Source organism: Phalangium opilio, unplaced genomic scaffold (genome assembly GCF_054372755.1).
Source record: "Phalangium opilio isolate 3A_F unplaced genomic scaffold, DU_Popi_V2 ptg000209l_1, whole genome shotgun sequence".
NCBI classification, from domain to species: domain Eukaryota; kingdom Metazoa; phylum Arthropoda; class Arachnida; order Opiliones; family Phalangiidae; genus Phalangium; species Phalangium opilio.
In genome coordinates, this window is record NW_028324217.1 from 18,927,329 (window position 1) to 18,942,937 (window position 15,609).

The 15,609-nt window shown below is 38.2% G+C and overlaps 1 protein-coding gene and 1 long non-coding RNA gene across 6 annotated transcripts; both read left to right on the top strand.

Annotated features, from left to right (window-relative positions):
- Positions 1-168: 168 nt before the first annotated feature.
- Positions 169-2,818, top strand: LOC149621064 (uncharacterized). The gene is made up of 3 exons (XM_089855884.1): positions 169-1,781; positions 1,868-2,041; positions 2,104-2,818. Exons 1-3 carry the CDS (start codon positions 1,500-1,502, stop codon positions 2,680-2,682), a joined length of 1,035 nt encoding a protein of 344 aa, XP_089712010.1. The 5' UTR covers positions 169-1,499; the 3' UTR covers positions 2,683-2,818.
- Positions 2,819-14,042: 11,224 nt separating this feature from the next.
- Positions 14,043-15,396, top strand: LOC149621065 (uncharacterized). 5 transcript variants are annotated; one of them, XR_016375568.1, is made up of 4 exons: positions 14,043-14,324; positions 14,573-14,911; positions 14,992-15,007; positions 15,075-15,396. It is a non-coding gene; the product is annotated as an uncharacterized LOC149621065 (long non-coding RNA). The 5 variants fall into 5 exon arrangements; XR_016375566.1 differs by lacking the exon at positions 14,992-15,007 and having other exon boundaries at positions 14,570-14,911; XR_016375565.1 differs by lacking the exon at positions 14,992-15,007.
- Positions 15,397-15,609: the final 213 nt, after the last annotated feature.

The following is a 15,609-nucleotide window of genomic DNA, read 5'->3' on the forward strand; positions in this document are numbered from 1 at the left end:
ACAGGCATATAATTTACGAGCACAGGATAGGCTATCCATTGATCTATGTAAGAACTAAATCGGCCTTACCATTAAAATAACAATTTGTCTTAATCGATTTACTCAAAATATCTGATTCAGTATTTTTAAGATTAAAGCTAGAGCTTTTATCACAAGATTAAAAAAAATACATCATTGGATGGATCGTGATTTACCGATAATTTTAAGCTCTCTTTTGTAATTTTGACATAAAAAATCATTGATCTGAACTCCTTCTTAGATTTCTCGTAATACATTTCAGTGCTACAGCTTTAGACAACTAGTTCGTATATTTTCCGTAGATGGCAGGATATAAGTAGTGACTTTTTTCAAGGGGGTAACAAGAGGGGTCCGTAGTCTACAGACTGAAAGACGTTTACCAATTAGGGGATGTCGGCATCATGTCGCACCCGACAGTACCCACCCCTCAGAGTAAACCACCCAAACTCTCGGGTCAGGCTCGTGGAACAGGTGGAAGAGAAAAAGACATACAAAGCACTTACCGGGGGGGGAGAAAGAAACGAATTTTGAAAGACCCTATGCACAATTATTGAAGAATAGGCGATATCCTCTATTTTCTATTTCCCGTCCCACTTTAGCAAGTAGAGCAAGAAAAGGCTTATACAATATCACTAGTCATTCTGAAAAGTGTAAAAACGGAGCTCCTTTCCTAAAATTTTCCTACTTTACCTAAAAACAAATGGCTAGAAAAAACGGAATTGTAATGAACAGTCGAAGCAAACGGGCTCAAAAAATTAAATCATTCCATCGAGATAAACGGGAAAAATTATTAATACAAACATCACAGGCGGGTGATTGTACTGAACTTATAAACTTACAAGTCCCAACCAACCATGTGAAAGAAATGTTTAGTGCACAAAAAGAGTGCATCAATCAACTAACGCCTCTGAAGAAAAACAAGGAACCTTCGTAAGTAATACTTTTCAAAAATAATAAGTATGGTGCCATGGATAAAGAATGCGCGAGAGGAAATTTATTTTCACACTTCAGTATTTGAAACCTCAAGATTTTAAATCCTGAAAATCCATATTGGTTTCGTGTGTTGACAGCACGCACAAAGCTACGTCATAGATTACCGCTTAGCCGCTCCAACATAGAGACCTAGATTTGCTCGTGCTGATAACCGAAGCTGGAATAATAAGAATAATCTGCCGTTGGAGATAGGGAGTTGCCTATCCTCGAAGCGTGAAAACAAATTTCCTCACGCGCATCATTTATCCACGATAGTAAGCGGTGTTTCTCATGTAAAATGCAAGGAGTAATTAGCAGCATTTTCATGAATGAAAGTACAGAGTAAAAGTCTTTCCATTTGATTCAGATTTCTACCCCCTTTACAACACGAATACGTAGAATACGGTAAATTGCCTGTTGAAGATTTAGAAGGATACCGTGTAGTAGACATTGGTCATCTCTTAAAATGGGCAGTGAACGTTCAGGACAAACATAGAAGAATATGTACAATGGGAAATTTAAAATTCGTGGGTGAAAGACGAAGAGGTTTGCTTAGTCTGTTCGATTACAAGTGCGACACTTGTAATAGAATTCAGACAGAAAGTTCAGAGAAAATCCCGAAAATAACGAGATCAGAAAGAAAAAATGGAATTGATGTGAATTCTAAAGCAGTCTGGGGTACCGTTGCCATTGGCAATGGTTACTCTCAGCTGGAAGAATTTCTGGGTGTAATGAACATCCCCTCAATGAGCTGGGATAAATTCTCCGCCCAAGAAACTAAGCTTGGAAAAGTGAGCTACTAAGACGAAAGAGATTTGAATTTGATCTATTTGATTAATTATCATACTATATACTATATTATTATATTTAAACGTAGGTATGGGAGGAAACAATGTGGCGCAAAATGAAAGAAGCTGGGGCAAAAGAGCGTCAATTAGCCATTGAAAAGACAGAAGTGGACCCGGATGGTGTTCCGTATATTACGGTTTACTTAGATGGAGGGTGGAGTAAAAGGAGTTACGGACACAACTATAACGCTGCTTCTGGTGTAGTAAGTCCTAATATGAAATAGCTTACGATAAGATAGATTTAATCGGTTCAATCAATTAATAGGCTGTTATAATTGGACAAAGAACCAAAGAAATCCTATGGCTTGGATATAGAAATAAATATTGCACGGTATGCGCTAGGGCAGCAAATAAAAAAGAAACTCCCAGAGTACACGTTTGCTACCGGAACTGGGATAAGTCTTCTTCCGCCATGGAGGCAGACATAATCGTCGAAGGTTTTAAAGAAAGCGAGGATATGCATGGAATTAGATTCAAACGATTTATCGCTGATGGAGATTCCAGTGTACATAGCCGAATTGTCGAGAGAGTTTCGTACGGTTTGTTTGTTACTAAACTAGAATGTGCAAATCACGCTGTGAAAAACTACACTTCGTCGCTTCATTCTATCGCTTGCAACACGAAATTACCAGCCGCTTCTCGACGACAATTAAAAATGAACATTCACCGCCTTACAGCAGCAGCTCGTGGAGCTATAACTCGTAACTCACGAGGAGGTTCGACAGTGAATGATTTACGAGATGATCTAAAAAATGGTGCTGCCCATGTCTTCGGGGAACACAAAAATGCAAAGAATATTTTTGCAAGCCAAAAGAAGGAGAAAAGTCTTTGTTTCCTAAAATGAAATCAGACGGCATTTTCCCGTTCTTGATTGCGGCTGTTGATCCTCTCGTTAGAAAAGCGGATCGTCTCTTTTACAATGAAACGAGTAATAGGGCTGAACTTTTCATGAGCATTATGGCAAAAATAAATTCTGGGAAGAGAATTAACTTTACCCAAAAGGGATCATACATGAGGAGAACCCTAGTAAGCGGACTTTCTTATCAAAGTGGGAACGGATGGTTTCGAAGCCCCATGAAAAGGGTCACAGGGCAAAGCCCCGGTCTCTTTGCCAAAGGGTTCATCGAAAAGCGAAGAATTAGGAGGGAAAATTGCAATAGGCGTCGACTAATATTACGCGAAACAGCGACCAAGATCCCGAGGAAAAAAGTAACTGTACTCCCTTCGATTGAAAAGGACTATGGCCCGCTTGCAGACGCTTTACCCATGACTACCAACGAGTTGGACGTGTCTATGACAAACCGACTTGAAAGTTATCAGGTAAATCTGTCATAACGTCAGTTCTAATTTGTATAATTAGCAAAATAGGTCTAATTCCTTTCCCTCGTTTTCAGGTGTCAAAAACGGAGCAAACCGATATCGAGGGCCGTTCCCGTGGGCAGCATGGAAATTCAGTTTACGATTCACACCGCGCATATCGCTTGACAGCCTCCAATTTTGGGCTCGTTATGAACCGAAAGAGTACTACGTCCTGCCACAATTTGGTCAAGTCACTTCTTTACAGCAAGTCCTTTTCTACAAAGTCCACAGAATACGGAAAGGCTAAAGAAACAGTTGCGAAAGAGAAATTCAAACTCCAGTTTGCAAAGGAGTATAGAGACAGCGGTCTGTACATTGATGTAGAAAATGGTTTCCTAGCAGCTAGCCCAGATGGTAAACTAACGTCTTGAATAGGGAAGCTATATTTACCAATGCTCTAAATGTTTCAATTTATACGTGTAGGTATATTAGAGGAGGAAGACTCTTAATCGAAGTGAAGACAGTCCCATCAGCGATTGGAATGGACGTCATCGAGGCAGTGAAAGAGAGAAAAATTAAGTTTCTTGGCGATGACTTGCGACTGAAAAGAAATCACTCCTACTTCTACCTAATACAAGGCCAACTTAACATAAGTAACCGTTCAACCTGCTACTTCATCGTTTACATCGACGAGAAAGTTCCAATTCATGTGGAAGAGATAGCTCGTGATATTGATATGTGGAAGAACGATATGGTTCCTAAATTAAAGGCCTTCTTCATAGACTGCATGCTTCCTGAGATCGTTGAACCTCAAATACCAAGAGGGAAAAATTGCAAGGACCCCAAATATATAACGGAAGCCCAGGAAGCATGCAAAAGTAGAACAGCAGCTAAAAGAAAGCTGAACTTGACGTAAAGTGGTATACTTCACGCATAGGTAGAAAAAGAGACTGGAAAAACAAAGCTGCTGGAGGGTAGTGATTTCTAATCCAACCAAAAACAGTGTTTCTTCAAATTGAAGAGACTAATTTTCCCTAAATAAAAAAAATGTTTTACGTTTGTCTGAAAGTTTCATCTCAGTTTTTGACAATTTGGATATAATTCTCAATGGTATTTTATCAAACTAAATTTGTTTATCGATCTCTTCCATAATACAAGTACAAAAAATAAAGGTAAGGATTTCCCACGTCGATCCGATTTTCTGAAGGCCATTCAAATCAACATGTGAACACAAAATAAGATTTTATGGATCGCTGGGGGGGAGGTGTGGGCTCTAGAATAGAGGCTCGGAAAAAAGTCTAGTTATTGAAATGCCCTAAAATAGGTTGGCGCCCCATACAAATAGCAATATATAAAGCACTTTACCATGGGTGCGCGAACTTAGACGCGGGAGGGAGTAATGCCGACCATCTCTGCTTTCTCCCCTAGCCCACTTTAGAAAGTCGAGCAAGAAAACAAACAGATACTCTCGCTATAGGCGATTACAAAAAGTACGTTTCACCAGGTGGGGGCGCGGATGTGAAGAAAGCCCTCGACTATAGGGAACTTTCTCTTTTGTTCGATTTCAGGGGTGGGTCGCGGGCTTACTGATAATTCAAAGGGTTTCCACGAATTTCCTTTCTATACGTTCCAACAACTTCGGGTGTCAGAACCCAGGAGCGTCGATGTTATAAGCATAGGTTTTTCCTTCGCTGTAAAGAGCTCTGGTGGTCTCAACTTTAGTGGGGCAAATTATAAAATCGTCAAACGTTTTGCAAAAACGGACCACTATTGCTATTTTTGAGCCCCTAGCGGAAAAATTTGTAAACTTTTTTCTCTGAAGGCACCTTAATCTCGTCAGAGTTCTGTATAGGCGTAAATATCTGGTAAGAACTGTTTTACTCTACCCGACTTGTTAACAATGTTGAACCCCCAACTATTTAAGATAGGCTTAAGAGACTTCATCGAGCGGGAAAATCACGATATATTGTATGGTTTGCGATAAAAAGGTTAAAAAATGTACTGCTTTTTAACAAATGTTTTGATTAATCCTAGATTGATACAGCGTTTACTTGAGATGTAAGGCTCCTGGCCCATTCGACCGAAACCCAATCGACCGAAACCCATTCGACAGAATCCCATTCGTCCTAAATGTGGCCGAATTTGGCGGTGAATTATTCAGTAATTTGGTCTAAAAAGCATCTATAGTTATCTTCTTATAAAAATGTTTAGCCAATTAATGTTTTTATATTTTGTACGTAAATATATGAAAAATTAAAGGTCATATGGGACTTATAACTTTTTGGGTACTAATTAAAGTGTTAGTGACATAATTTTCGTCACCCACAAACTTAAAATGCTAAAAAAATCCTTGAAAAATCTAGTTTATTATGATATGTTTACTTTTGTATTTGGTTTCGTAGAAATTTGTAAAATTGCAATCAAAGTTTAGTGTTTGGAAAAGGCCTAGTTAAAATTTTGTTTCGCTTGATGACGTAGTAAGGAGAAACTTTCACTCTAGATGTCGCTCACGTGACGCCTGTTAGTGTCTCAGCCTAAGTGTTAAGCCTATTTTATTCAGATTCGCGCTGCATTAGTAGACTCGGGAGTCTCGGGCGCGCGCGTTTGGCTTTTCCGCGAGATGCCGTGAGTGACGTAGCAAGGAGAAAACCCGCCAAAAATCTTCTTCGCAAATTTGCTTTTGCCCCCCAAAATTTCAAGTTTTCAAAGTGTTTTTTCTGTGTTTTCCTTCATATTTAAATATTAATGAAGCATATTTTTGGAATCAGAAGTGTTTAAACTCTCAAAAAAGTAAGGTTTTCTTTAGATTTGAGATAATTTTTAAATCACGTCGCTATTCCTTTAAGGTTACCCCCCATTTCACCCAATTTAAAACACCCAATTCCCATTTACCCAAACTTCATTCAACCCAATTACCAGTTCTCCTATTCCAATTACCCCAATATTGCATACCCAAAAAGACTAAAATAGAGTAGAATTTGATGGTTTTATTTATTTATTTTTTCATTCCATAAGGGATACAATTACTTGAAGTGTATAACCGCTCCAAAGAGGAAGAGACGTCCTCATAACCAAACCAAACCTAACCTAACATAACAGTAATGTTTGGGAAAAGGCATATTTTTTGAGAAATCAATGAAGCTAAACATCAATATTCTGGAAAAGGCGTAACATTGTTAAATGATTTATAAAATATTACTAACCTAACTTAACCAAACCTAACCTAACATAACAGTAATGTTTTGGAAAAGGCATATTATTGGAGAAGTCAATGAAGCTAAACATCAACATTTTGGAAAAGGCGTAACATTGCTAAATGATTTATAAAATATTACTAACCTAACTTAACTAAACCTAACCTAACATAACCCAACCTAACCTAAAAAACCAAAATAAAATACCCCAGCTATAACATCCAATTTGTAACTCAACCTAACAATGCTATATTGCTCGTTGTGAAATCCTTAATACTGCTGAATTATAAATTCGCCTTCTAAATTCAGCACCAGCAAGGAAATTAAATTCGATTATAATCGATTATTCAGAATTATACTTATAATTCGATTTTTGTAAACTTACCTTCCTGATGGAGATTCGAACGAAGATTTTCTGCGTGACAATCCGACGCTTTACCACTAGACCACGGTGGGACGCAGAGCACTTCGAAATCAAATAAACTAAAAGCGTGGAACTTTCGGTTGAAGGGAATTCGTTTCAATTGGATTCGATTGAATGGGAAAATATTCCCTTTTAATAGAAAACTGCCATTGGGCTAGATTTTAAAATACTGGCTAGAAATTTTCGGACGAATGGGATTCGTTCCAATGGTATTCGGTTGAATGGGTAGACTCCATTTAGCTCAGCTTTGTTACATTATTTGCTACGTTAAAGATGATAAAAGAGCGTTATTTCCTTTAAAAAAGAACGAAATTAGTCTCGTAGTCTATAGTTCTGGAAAAATACTCATATATTTTCATGGTTTCGGTTAACGCACCAAAAATATCTTAAACATGTAGAAACTTGTCAGGATAATGGCTTCGGGGCAAACCCCTCGAATCAACTAAATGTTTCGTGGTAGGAAGAGTCACCAACTAACAAAGCAATAAATCAAAAAATAAATTCCATTCATAACAATACAAATGGTTCGACCATGCCCCTAAACCCATTAAGACACGTAGGGACGTGTTTAAGTAAAAATAAAAACGGATGGGGATAAATCCTTTTGTTATGGATCAAGTTCGACCTCTTACCCCTAACCCCCTTTTAATGTCATAAAACCAGGTGGGTGGTCCAATTAAAGAAAAATAAATTACATTGATAGCAATGCAAATGGTTCGACCCTCCCCCCGGAAGCCCTTTAGACGCGTTTGAACGTGTTTACGTACAGTGGCGTAGGAACGGGGTGGTACAAGGGTACATTGTACCCCCCTAAAATTCTACTAGGGCGCCTAAATAGGTCAGAAAGGGCGCCAAATTTATATTCAAAGGGCGCCAAAATGATACTGAAGTGAGAATATTTTAGAAAGTATCCCATTTTATCCTATAATTTCACTAATCTTCCTTTATTTTGGGGATTTTGGAATAATTATTTATAATCCCAGCTGTATGACGTTTAAAACGCAGAATTAGCGACATCTCATTTGGTCAGAAAAAAAAATCGCGGAGCTCGCTTCGCTCGCTCAGGAGATTTTTGCCTTCCATTTTGGCATAATTAAATTTAAAGAATTTTTGGAGATTTTATTTGAAATGATAGCAATTACTTTGAATTCTGAGCTGCACTTCAACTTAATTTCGCCTGAGATTTTTCATCTGAAATGTCAAAGCTCACAGACCTTTAAAATATCTTTAATTATAAATATCGGTTTTCAGTGAAAAACCTCTATTCCTACCTGACCCTTTTAAATTAAATAGCTTGATTTGGAAATTTTCAGTCACTTTTAAGTCTTTTTTGTTTATGGTTTTTTTAGTTATTAGCCTTTTTGCCTTCTGCGTGAGCCCTTCAGTATTTAATTAGATCAAGGTGTGATGTAACGCACTTTCAGGAATCTTACATTCACACTGAAATAGAATCATCCACACTTCAGGTCTTATCACTTATGAGTCCTATCAGGGGGGTTATTATGAACTCCTGGTCCTAAAAGTTTACAATGGGAATCATATTTTTCATTTTAAAAATTCTCTTAAAGTCTTTGTGCCCTGACTACGGGCAACAATGACTTGAAAAAACTAAATCACTTAGCAATTATCTAAACATATCCAGAGAGGATTGATAAGATTGAATAAAATTTCATGTGCAGAAATTTTCCACAACCAACACCAATCGGACACCGATTTTTGGAAAATCATAACAATTCACCATTTCACTGTGATTAAAGTACAATGTTTCAACCGTGTTCAATGTATTTTTGAACATTTTTCTTGTCTTTGGGGAGGGGGCGCCCAAATCCAGGTTTAGACTGTACCCCCCTAAATTCGAAACGTTCCTACGCGCCTGTTTACGTATAAATAAAAACAGATTGGGATGAATTATTTTGTTATGAGCCAAGTTCTACCTCCTCCTCCCCCTTATTGTCATATAACTTGGTGATTGGCCTAAAGCGAATTTTGTAAACTACATAGTCATTTCACTTCCGAACTCTGGAGAGAAAGGTTGTTGACAAGGTTAGTAAGAAATCATGTGTTACGGTATATGTAATTCTTTTTTGGTTAAAATGTCACTTAAAATGTGTGCTAATTAGAAAATATATGAAACAGTCAAGCTATATTCGAGTATACTTTACTCAGAAATGTTAGGATCAGCATTTTATGGTATTTTATAGTAATATTTGTTCATTTTAACTAATTATAGATAATTATCCTTGTTGATCTGCTACCAAACTATGTAAAAACTGCCGTAATTTACTTTTATGATACTAAAATGTACTATTGTTCTAACCAGGAGTTCATAATAACCCCCCTTCGGGAGGGAAGTATGAAACTGGCCATAGAGCTAATGGTAAAAATCGCGAACAACAAGATTCTGTCGTTGCGCATAGAAAGGATTAGCCTGTTTATGGACATACAACCTTAATTCGTAGTGGTATCTATGCTCCTTGGTTTTCGTTCCAAAACTTCCGTTGGCTGAGATCTCCGTCGAAAAGAAAAATGGCGATATGGTGGACGTAGAAACACGATGGAATTCTTATATTAAAGATAGTTCTAATAAATTTGTCCAAACCGTTTTAATTTAACGACGGAATTCTCACTCACACATATCACAACAAAACATTAATGACGATCGTTTAAATGTTTCGTAGAAAACTAGAAACCCCGACTAAAAGCAAAGTTCTTAGCCAAGGCCTAATTTATACCGTTCCGACAGAAGCAGACGTGAGCCATTTTCGCTCCCAAAATCACAAGATAAAAATAGTGCTAAACCGGAAGTGTGTAAGTTAATGCGCGTGGGCGCTAAAAATGGGGTAACTATTTCTTTGGGAGTTAAGCGGTGTATGAATCCGCTGAGCTATTACGGCGAAACTTTGTTGTTACGGGTTTTTTAACCAGTTTCGTACTTCGGGTTATTATGAACTCCTGTTCTAACCCAGTAACTCAACAACAACCAATACAAAACATGAGTACACCCAGAACATCATCGTAGTTTAGTTTGTAAATGTATTTTACAATGTAGACCTTATCTCAATTAAAACTAGATCTTTAGTATAACATAAGCATACATAGAGAGACTTCAAAACCATACAAAGAATAGTATTACAGGTTGGTGTAGAAAGGGCCTACTGAACCTATATAAATCATCCACTAAATGTACACAATAGCCTGAAGATGCACCAAAATAATAACACTATGGACGATGAATGCCTTCAACACCAATAAATTACGTGACTTCATGCCAATACACTAAAAATAAATTCAAATTTCCCGCACACCATCACGTGACACGTGACGTTATCAATTCTTCCCAACCCCCCACCCCCTCAGGCATGATACACACTTGGCAAATAGTAATAATCAACCAGATCACCCACCACCACCAGGGGGTATGACAATGGTTAAGTCCCCCCCCCCCACCCTTCAAGCACGGCACAACCTAGAGGAAAGACATAGATAGAAAAGGGGGGCAACAAACAGGGGCGTCGGAACGTTTTTGAACCTGGGGGGGGGGCTGAGAATTTTAGCTGGCCTTATGTGTGTTTAAGAAAAATCCTTGAATAATGGGAAAGTTTGAAACAAAGGTGGACATGAAATCAGGGATGTCCTTATTCACGTACACAATCAAACAAAATGCAATTATAAATTTTGTTTTGATGTAAGCTGGGTAAATTCTACTGGTTTTAAGTTTCACTTATTGACCCATTAGTCATTTTAAGTATTACGCACGGTAATTATAATCCGTTTCAACTTAAAAAATTATTTGCAGTTAATATCGAATAAATGAAAATTCACTTTGAGCAAGTACTATATGCAGCCTTTCTTTCTGGGGGGACTGTGAGAATTTACTCTGACAGTCAGGCCGCCTTGAAAGCGCTGAACCAGTGTCAGATAACTTCTCAACTGGTGCGCAGTTGCCTTGATCTGCTTGCGCGACGGGCGTCCCGCAACAGGGTCCAGTTGTACTGGGTGCCGGGACATAGCGGACATCATGGCATTGAGCAAGCCGATAGGTTTGCTAAAAAGGGGCGAACGCGAAGTTCTTGGGACCGGCACCGGTCGTCCCCATACGCTAGACGGAGTCTGCATGACAGGTTGACTGTCGTTCAAAATAAGCTCTGGCATAATATGGAGGGTGAGGGCCAGAGACAGACGAAACAGTTTGTCAATGGCCCCTGCAGGTCTAGGGCTAGGGACCTTATTGCGCTCAGCAGATGGAATATTTGGCTGGCCAACGGTCTTCTGACCGGACACTGTCGGCTAAATAGACACCTCCATCTGATGGGCCTTGCTGACGACCCTCTCTGCCGGTCGTCCCCGGGAGAAGGAAGAAACTCCTTCTCACATACTGTGCGAGAGCGATTACTTCGCCTCACTCAGATTAGAACACTTCGATTCACATACTGTGGTGCCCTCGCGGGTCTCTTCCATAACGGTGGAACAAATTCTACGCTACACCGCGGCCACAGGTCTCTTCAAGGCCTGAATATGACGGTGCACAATATGCCTCTGGCATCGGTGCAAGGACGTGAGACCCCCTCTCCCCCAATAATAATAATTCAATACTTTGGCTGTCTTTATTACTTCAACCAACAAATGGGGTGGGGGTAAACGCCTAGGGCTCCATATATGCCGACTTTATACGGACAACTTGTCCGTATACTGGCAGCTATACTCTCTCAAATTCTTCACTTTGCAAAAGTGAATATTCTTTATAACACACCAACGATTGGCCCTCTGGTAGCGTGGTTTCTGAATTTTCTCTCCAAAACGTGACGAGCACGCTCGCGGCAGTAGACGGACGAACTAGATTCAAGCACCCGCGTCCTTGTTCCGCGGCTTTATGTTGAGTGGAAGGTAGTAGGAAATTGTTTTGGAACTCGACCAATTTTTTTCTCTCTAGTGTAGGCGCGATGGAAGCGGCATTAAATCCTCAAATTTGTTCACTAGTCCCAGGATCCATTACCAATGCTAGAGCTCTTTACTTCTAGTCCCTTATCTTACTTCTGGTTTTAGGAATATCGAAATGAAACAGAGCTTTGTAGATTCGCAACTGGTAAAATAATCGAAAAGCCGGAACATATTTCCAATATTTTCATTTAATATCTTACAAAAAGAAAATATTTAGGTTTTGTAAGAGTTCTTTACACGCCAGTAAGCGCACTCATCGTAGATTGTAACTGAATGTACCCAACGAAACAGAACCTCTACGTGACATACGTCGCTCGGAGAGGAAACAACGAAAATCCATATATTTTATCATAAAAACTAAAGTAAGTCTTACGCGCTAACGGAAAAATCTATATTACGATTTTAACTTCTACCGGAGCCTCCAAGATGATCTAGGCCCGTGCGTGTCGATTTTTATGTGGGGAAGTATCCAGTTTCATAGAGGAAATATTTTCACCCAATATGTGCTAGATGGCGCTTTTATTGCCGTTGCGACTGGGGTCTTCCATAAATTATCTCTGATATTTTAGGGGCCAATTATAAAAATTTTGCGAAAGAGAAAGATTTCACCCTTAAATTAACGTAATTGTTTTAGGAGCTATTTATTTTTTTTATTGAATTTTTTGGTTAGATTGTGTGAACAACAAAATTATGAGATTTTAACATTGTTGTTTTTTAAACAAAATTTCCTGAAGTTGCTAATTCACAGTTTTATTATACCATAAGAGGATTCTTTATACCCCTTCATAACCTTTCATTTTTTAACCTTAGCTTTTTTGTCCTTTACTTCTTTGGCATGATTGCTTGATAAAGGTTTTCGGAAATTTTCTAGAACGTTTTTTTTTACTATCCGCGACCTCCGCTTCACCGCTCTACGTCTAAGCCTTGCCCTAATATTGTACCAGTCGACGGGGTCACGAGGCTGAACTTATTTTTATTTTACAATACTAAAAGCGCCCCAAAGCGAGAAAACACGGCGAACTAAATTAGTTAAAAAATATTCTCGCTTCGCGATAGGCACGGGCCTAGATCATCTCGGAGGCTCCGCTTCTACCTTCACTCTATTGTGTATTTTTACCGAGTAAACAAAATGAAATCGTAGCGTGCAAAAACAGTTTGCACTTGATTTCCCTTTTAAGGCACCATTAACTTGGAAAAATATTTCGCCCTAATGATCAGGTTTTGAATTCAAGTCAAAACGCTCTGGAGAACCGTAATTTTCACATTTTATTTTAGAAGACGCTCCTTAGCGGTTCAAAATGGCCGAAGGTAACTCAATAACAACCGAATGGACCGAGAGTGAAGACACAGGTGAAAAATATTTTTAAGCCTGTTTTTTGCTATTTACGACTTCCGCTTAAAGGAAAATATAATATTAGCATGGATAAAGAATGCGCGTGAGGAAATTTGTTTTCACCCTATAGGATCGGCAACTCCCTATCTCGAACGACAGGTTATTCTGTATATACTCTGTTACAACATCGGTTGTCAGTACGCGCAAAGCAAGGTCTCTCTGTAACCTAGCTTCGTGCGTGCTGACAAGAGACAAAAAACTTGAGGATTTTCGGGATTTAAAATATCCGCGAGTTTTTTTAGCTCGAGTGCACGGACCTCTAGGCCTTAGTTTCAAATACGTCTAGTAGGCTGTAGGCAATTTCACACGTACTTGAAACTAAGGCCTAGAGATCGGTGCACTCGAGCTAAAAAACTCGCGGATATTTTAAATCCTGAAGATCCTGAAGTTTTTTGTCTCTGGACAAAGCCAGGTTACATAGACACCTAGCTTTGCGCGTGCTGACAACCGATGTTGTAACAGAGTATATACAGAATAAGCTGTCGTTCGAGATAGGGAGTTGCCTATCCTGTAGAGTGAAAACCAATTTCCTCACGCGCTTTCCTTGTCCATGATATTAGCATCTACGCAAAGCTTTAATTCTGAGAGAGCGGTCGCTCTCTTAGATAAGACCTCATACTGCTCTTAATGTATAAGGAGGGTTTTTTGTTTGGATGTAGTTTTTTTTTTATTGTATTAATTGTTTTGAAAAAAATTCGGACCCTTAATATGTGGTTAAAATTTCAAAGAGATCCCTCCATTAGTTTTTTTCATAGAAAATAAAGTTGCTAAGGGTGGTTTTCATTTCCATAAAAAAATTAAGACATTTTAGCAAAAAAGGGAAATTTTCCCATAGGAATAACATGGGAAATGTTTGCTGTGATAGCCAAATGGTCTCGACCATTTTTTGAAGAGTAATTATTCGATAGGTCTGAAAATGGTTTTAAATGAAAGGTTGAACATTCAACTGGTGCCTTTCGAAGTTTTATTGAAAACAATTAATATTAAGTATTACTTTTTGTACTTTTAAGCACATACTTAAACTTACGACCTTTTATTCTGTTGGACTTACGTGGTTTAATCCTAGCTAAAATCATAGAGAAACGTACTGTTGGACTTACGCTGTTTTACCGCTAATAGAGCGACTGAGCGAAGATTTTTGTTTAGACAACGCGTGTGGCTATGTCGAGCTTAAGGCGAATTTTTTAACTTTTCACATAAAAGAAGGGGTTAATTCGTCCTCATTTTATTTTAATTTCGTAAGTTAAACCTTATTATAATTTAATACAAAAGAATTTAAATTTAGGATTTAGCCGATAATTTTTAAATTCACTGATTTCACTAAGCCTCGGTCAAAATTAAAATACAGCTGATTGTATGTAGAGACTAGAGACCAATTGGCCTTGTAGCGTACGTTTTAAGGTGTTTCACCTGGTGCCATCGGCCAACGATAACCGCTAATTAGGTAATTTGTTTAAATTAAATCAATTTTTTTTGTTTAAAGTAGATTAATGCAAAAGACGCACAAGGGTTCGTTCCCTGGTTTCTCGACTGTTGCCACCAGCCAACAGTTACCGCTACGAAGATACGTTTTTTACTGGTAAAATAAATGATAGATTCAATCACACTATCACTAAACCCTGTCACCAAATCATACAATATTTTTAAATGACGCTTTTCCAATAATTCTTATAGGTTAACAATTTAAATTTTAATTATTTAGTGCTTATTCTAACATAACCTCAAAACAGTAAACAATGGCCATTTTTCCAACGATAACTGTGCAGATTATATTTGGTGCCACCGATAACCACTATGTAGATCATTTTATTGGTTTAAATTAATGGTAATATAATTGAATAATTAAATCACATGATCACAAAACCCTGTCAACAAACCAACCAATGTTTTTTATCCCGGCTCTAGCAATCATTTTTATTAGGTAACAGTTGCGTTTTTAATTACTATTTATAACCGCTATTTAGAATAAACCTTTTTGTTTAAATTAGATAGATTTTTGATGTTTAAAGTAGATTAATTCAAACTACGCAGAAGGGTTCATTCCCTGGTTTCTAGACTGGTGCCAGCAGCCAACGGTTACCGCTACGAAGATACGTTTTTTGCTGGTAAAATGAATGATAGATTCAATCACACTATCACTAATCCCTGTCTCCAAATCAATATTTTTAATTCAGCCTCTTCCAAGCGCGAAATTACAAATTAAGGCGATGTACAGTGTATTAATTAATTAATATAAATTTTGGATAAATATGTAACACACTATCATTATTAAATTTCTGAAGAGAGGAAAAAAGGTTGAAATTAATTTTTTTAAATTTAAAAAGCAAATTTGGCTCAGAAAAAAATCCAGCGGCAGAAGCCTGTCTTATAAAATGTTCACAAGATGATTCGTTCAAGAATGTCTAGAATTAAGTTGCATAGAAGTAAGGAATATTTCACCTAAGTCAGCTGACTTGGCCAGGCAGGGCATAGCCCACTCGATCCATGCTCACGGACGCTGCTCTGCCCTCTGCGTCTTGCGTC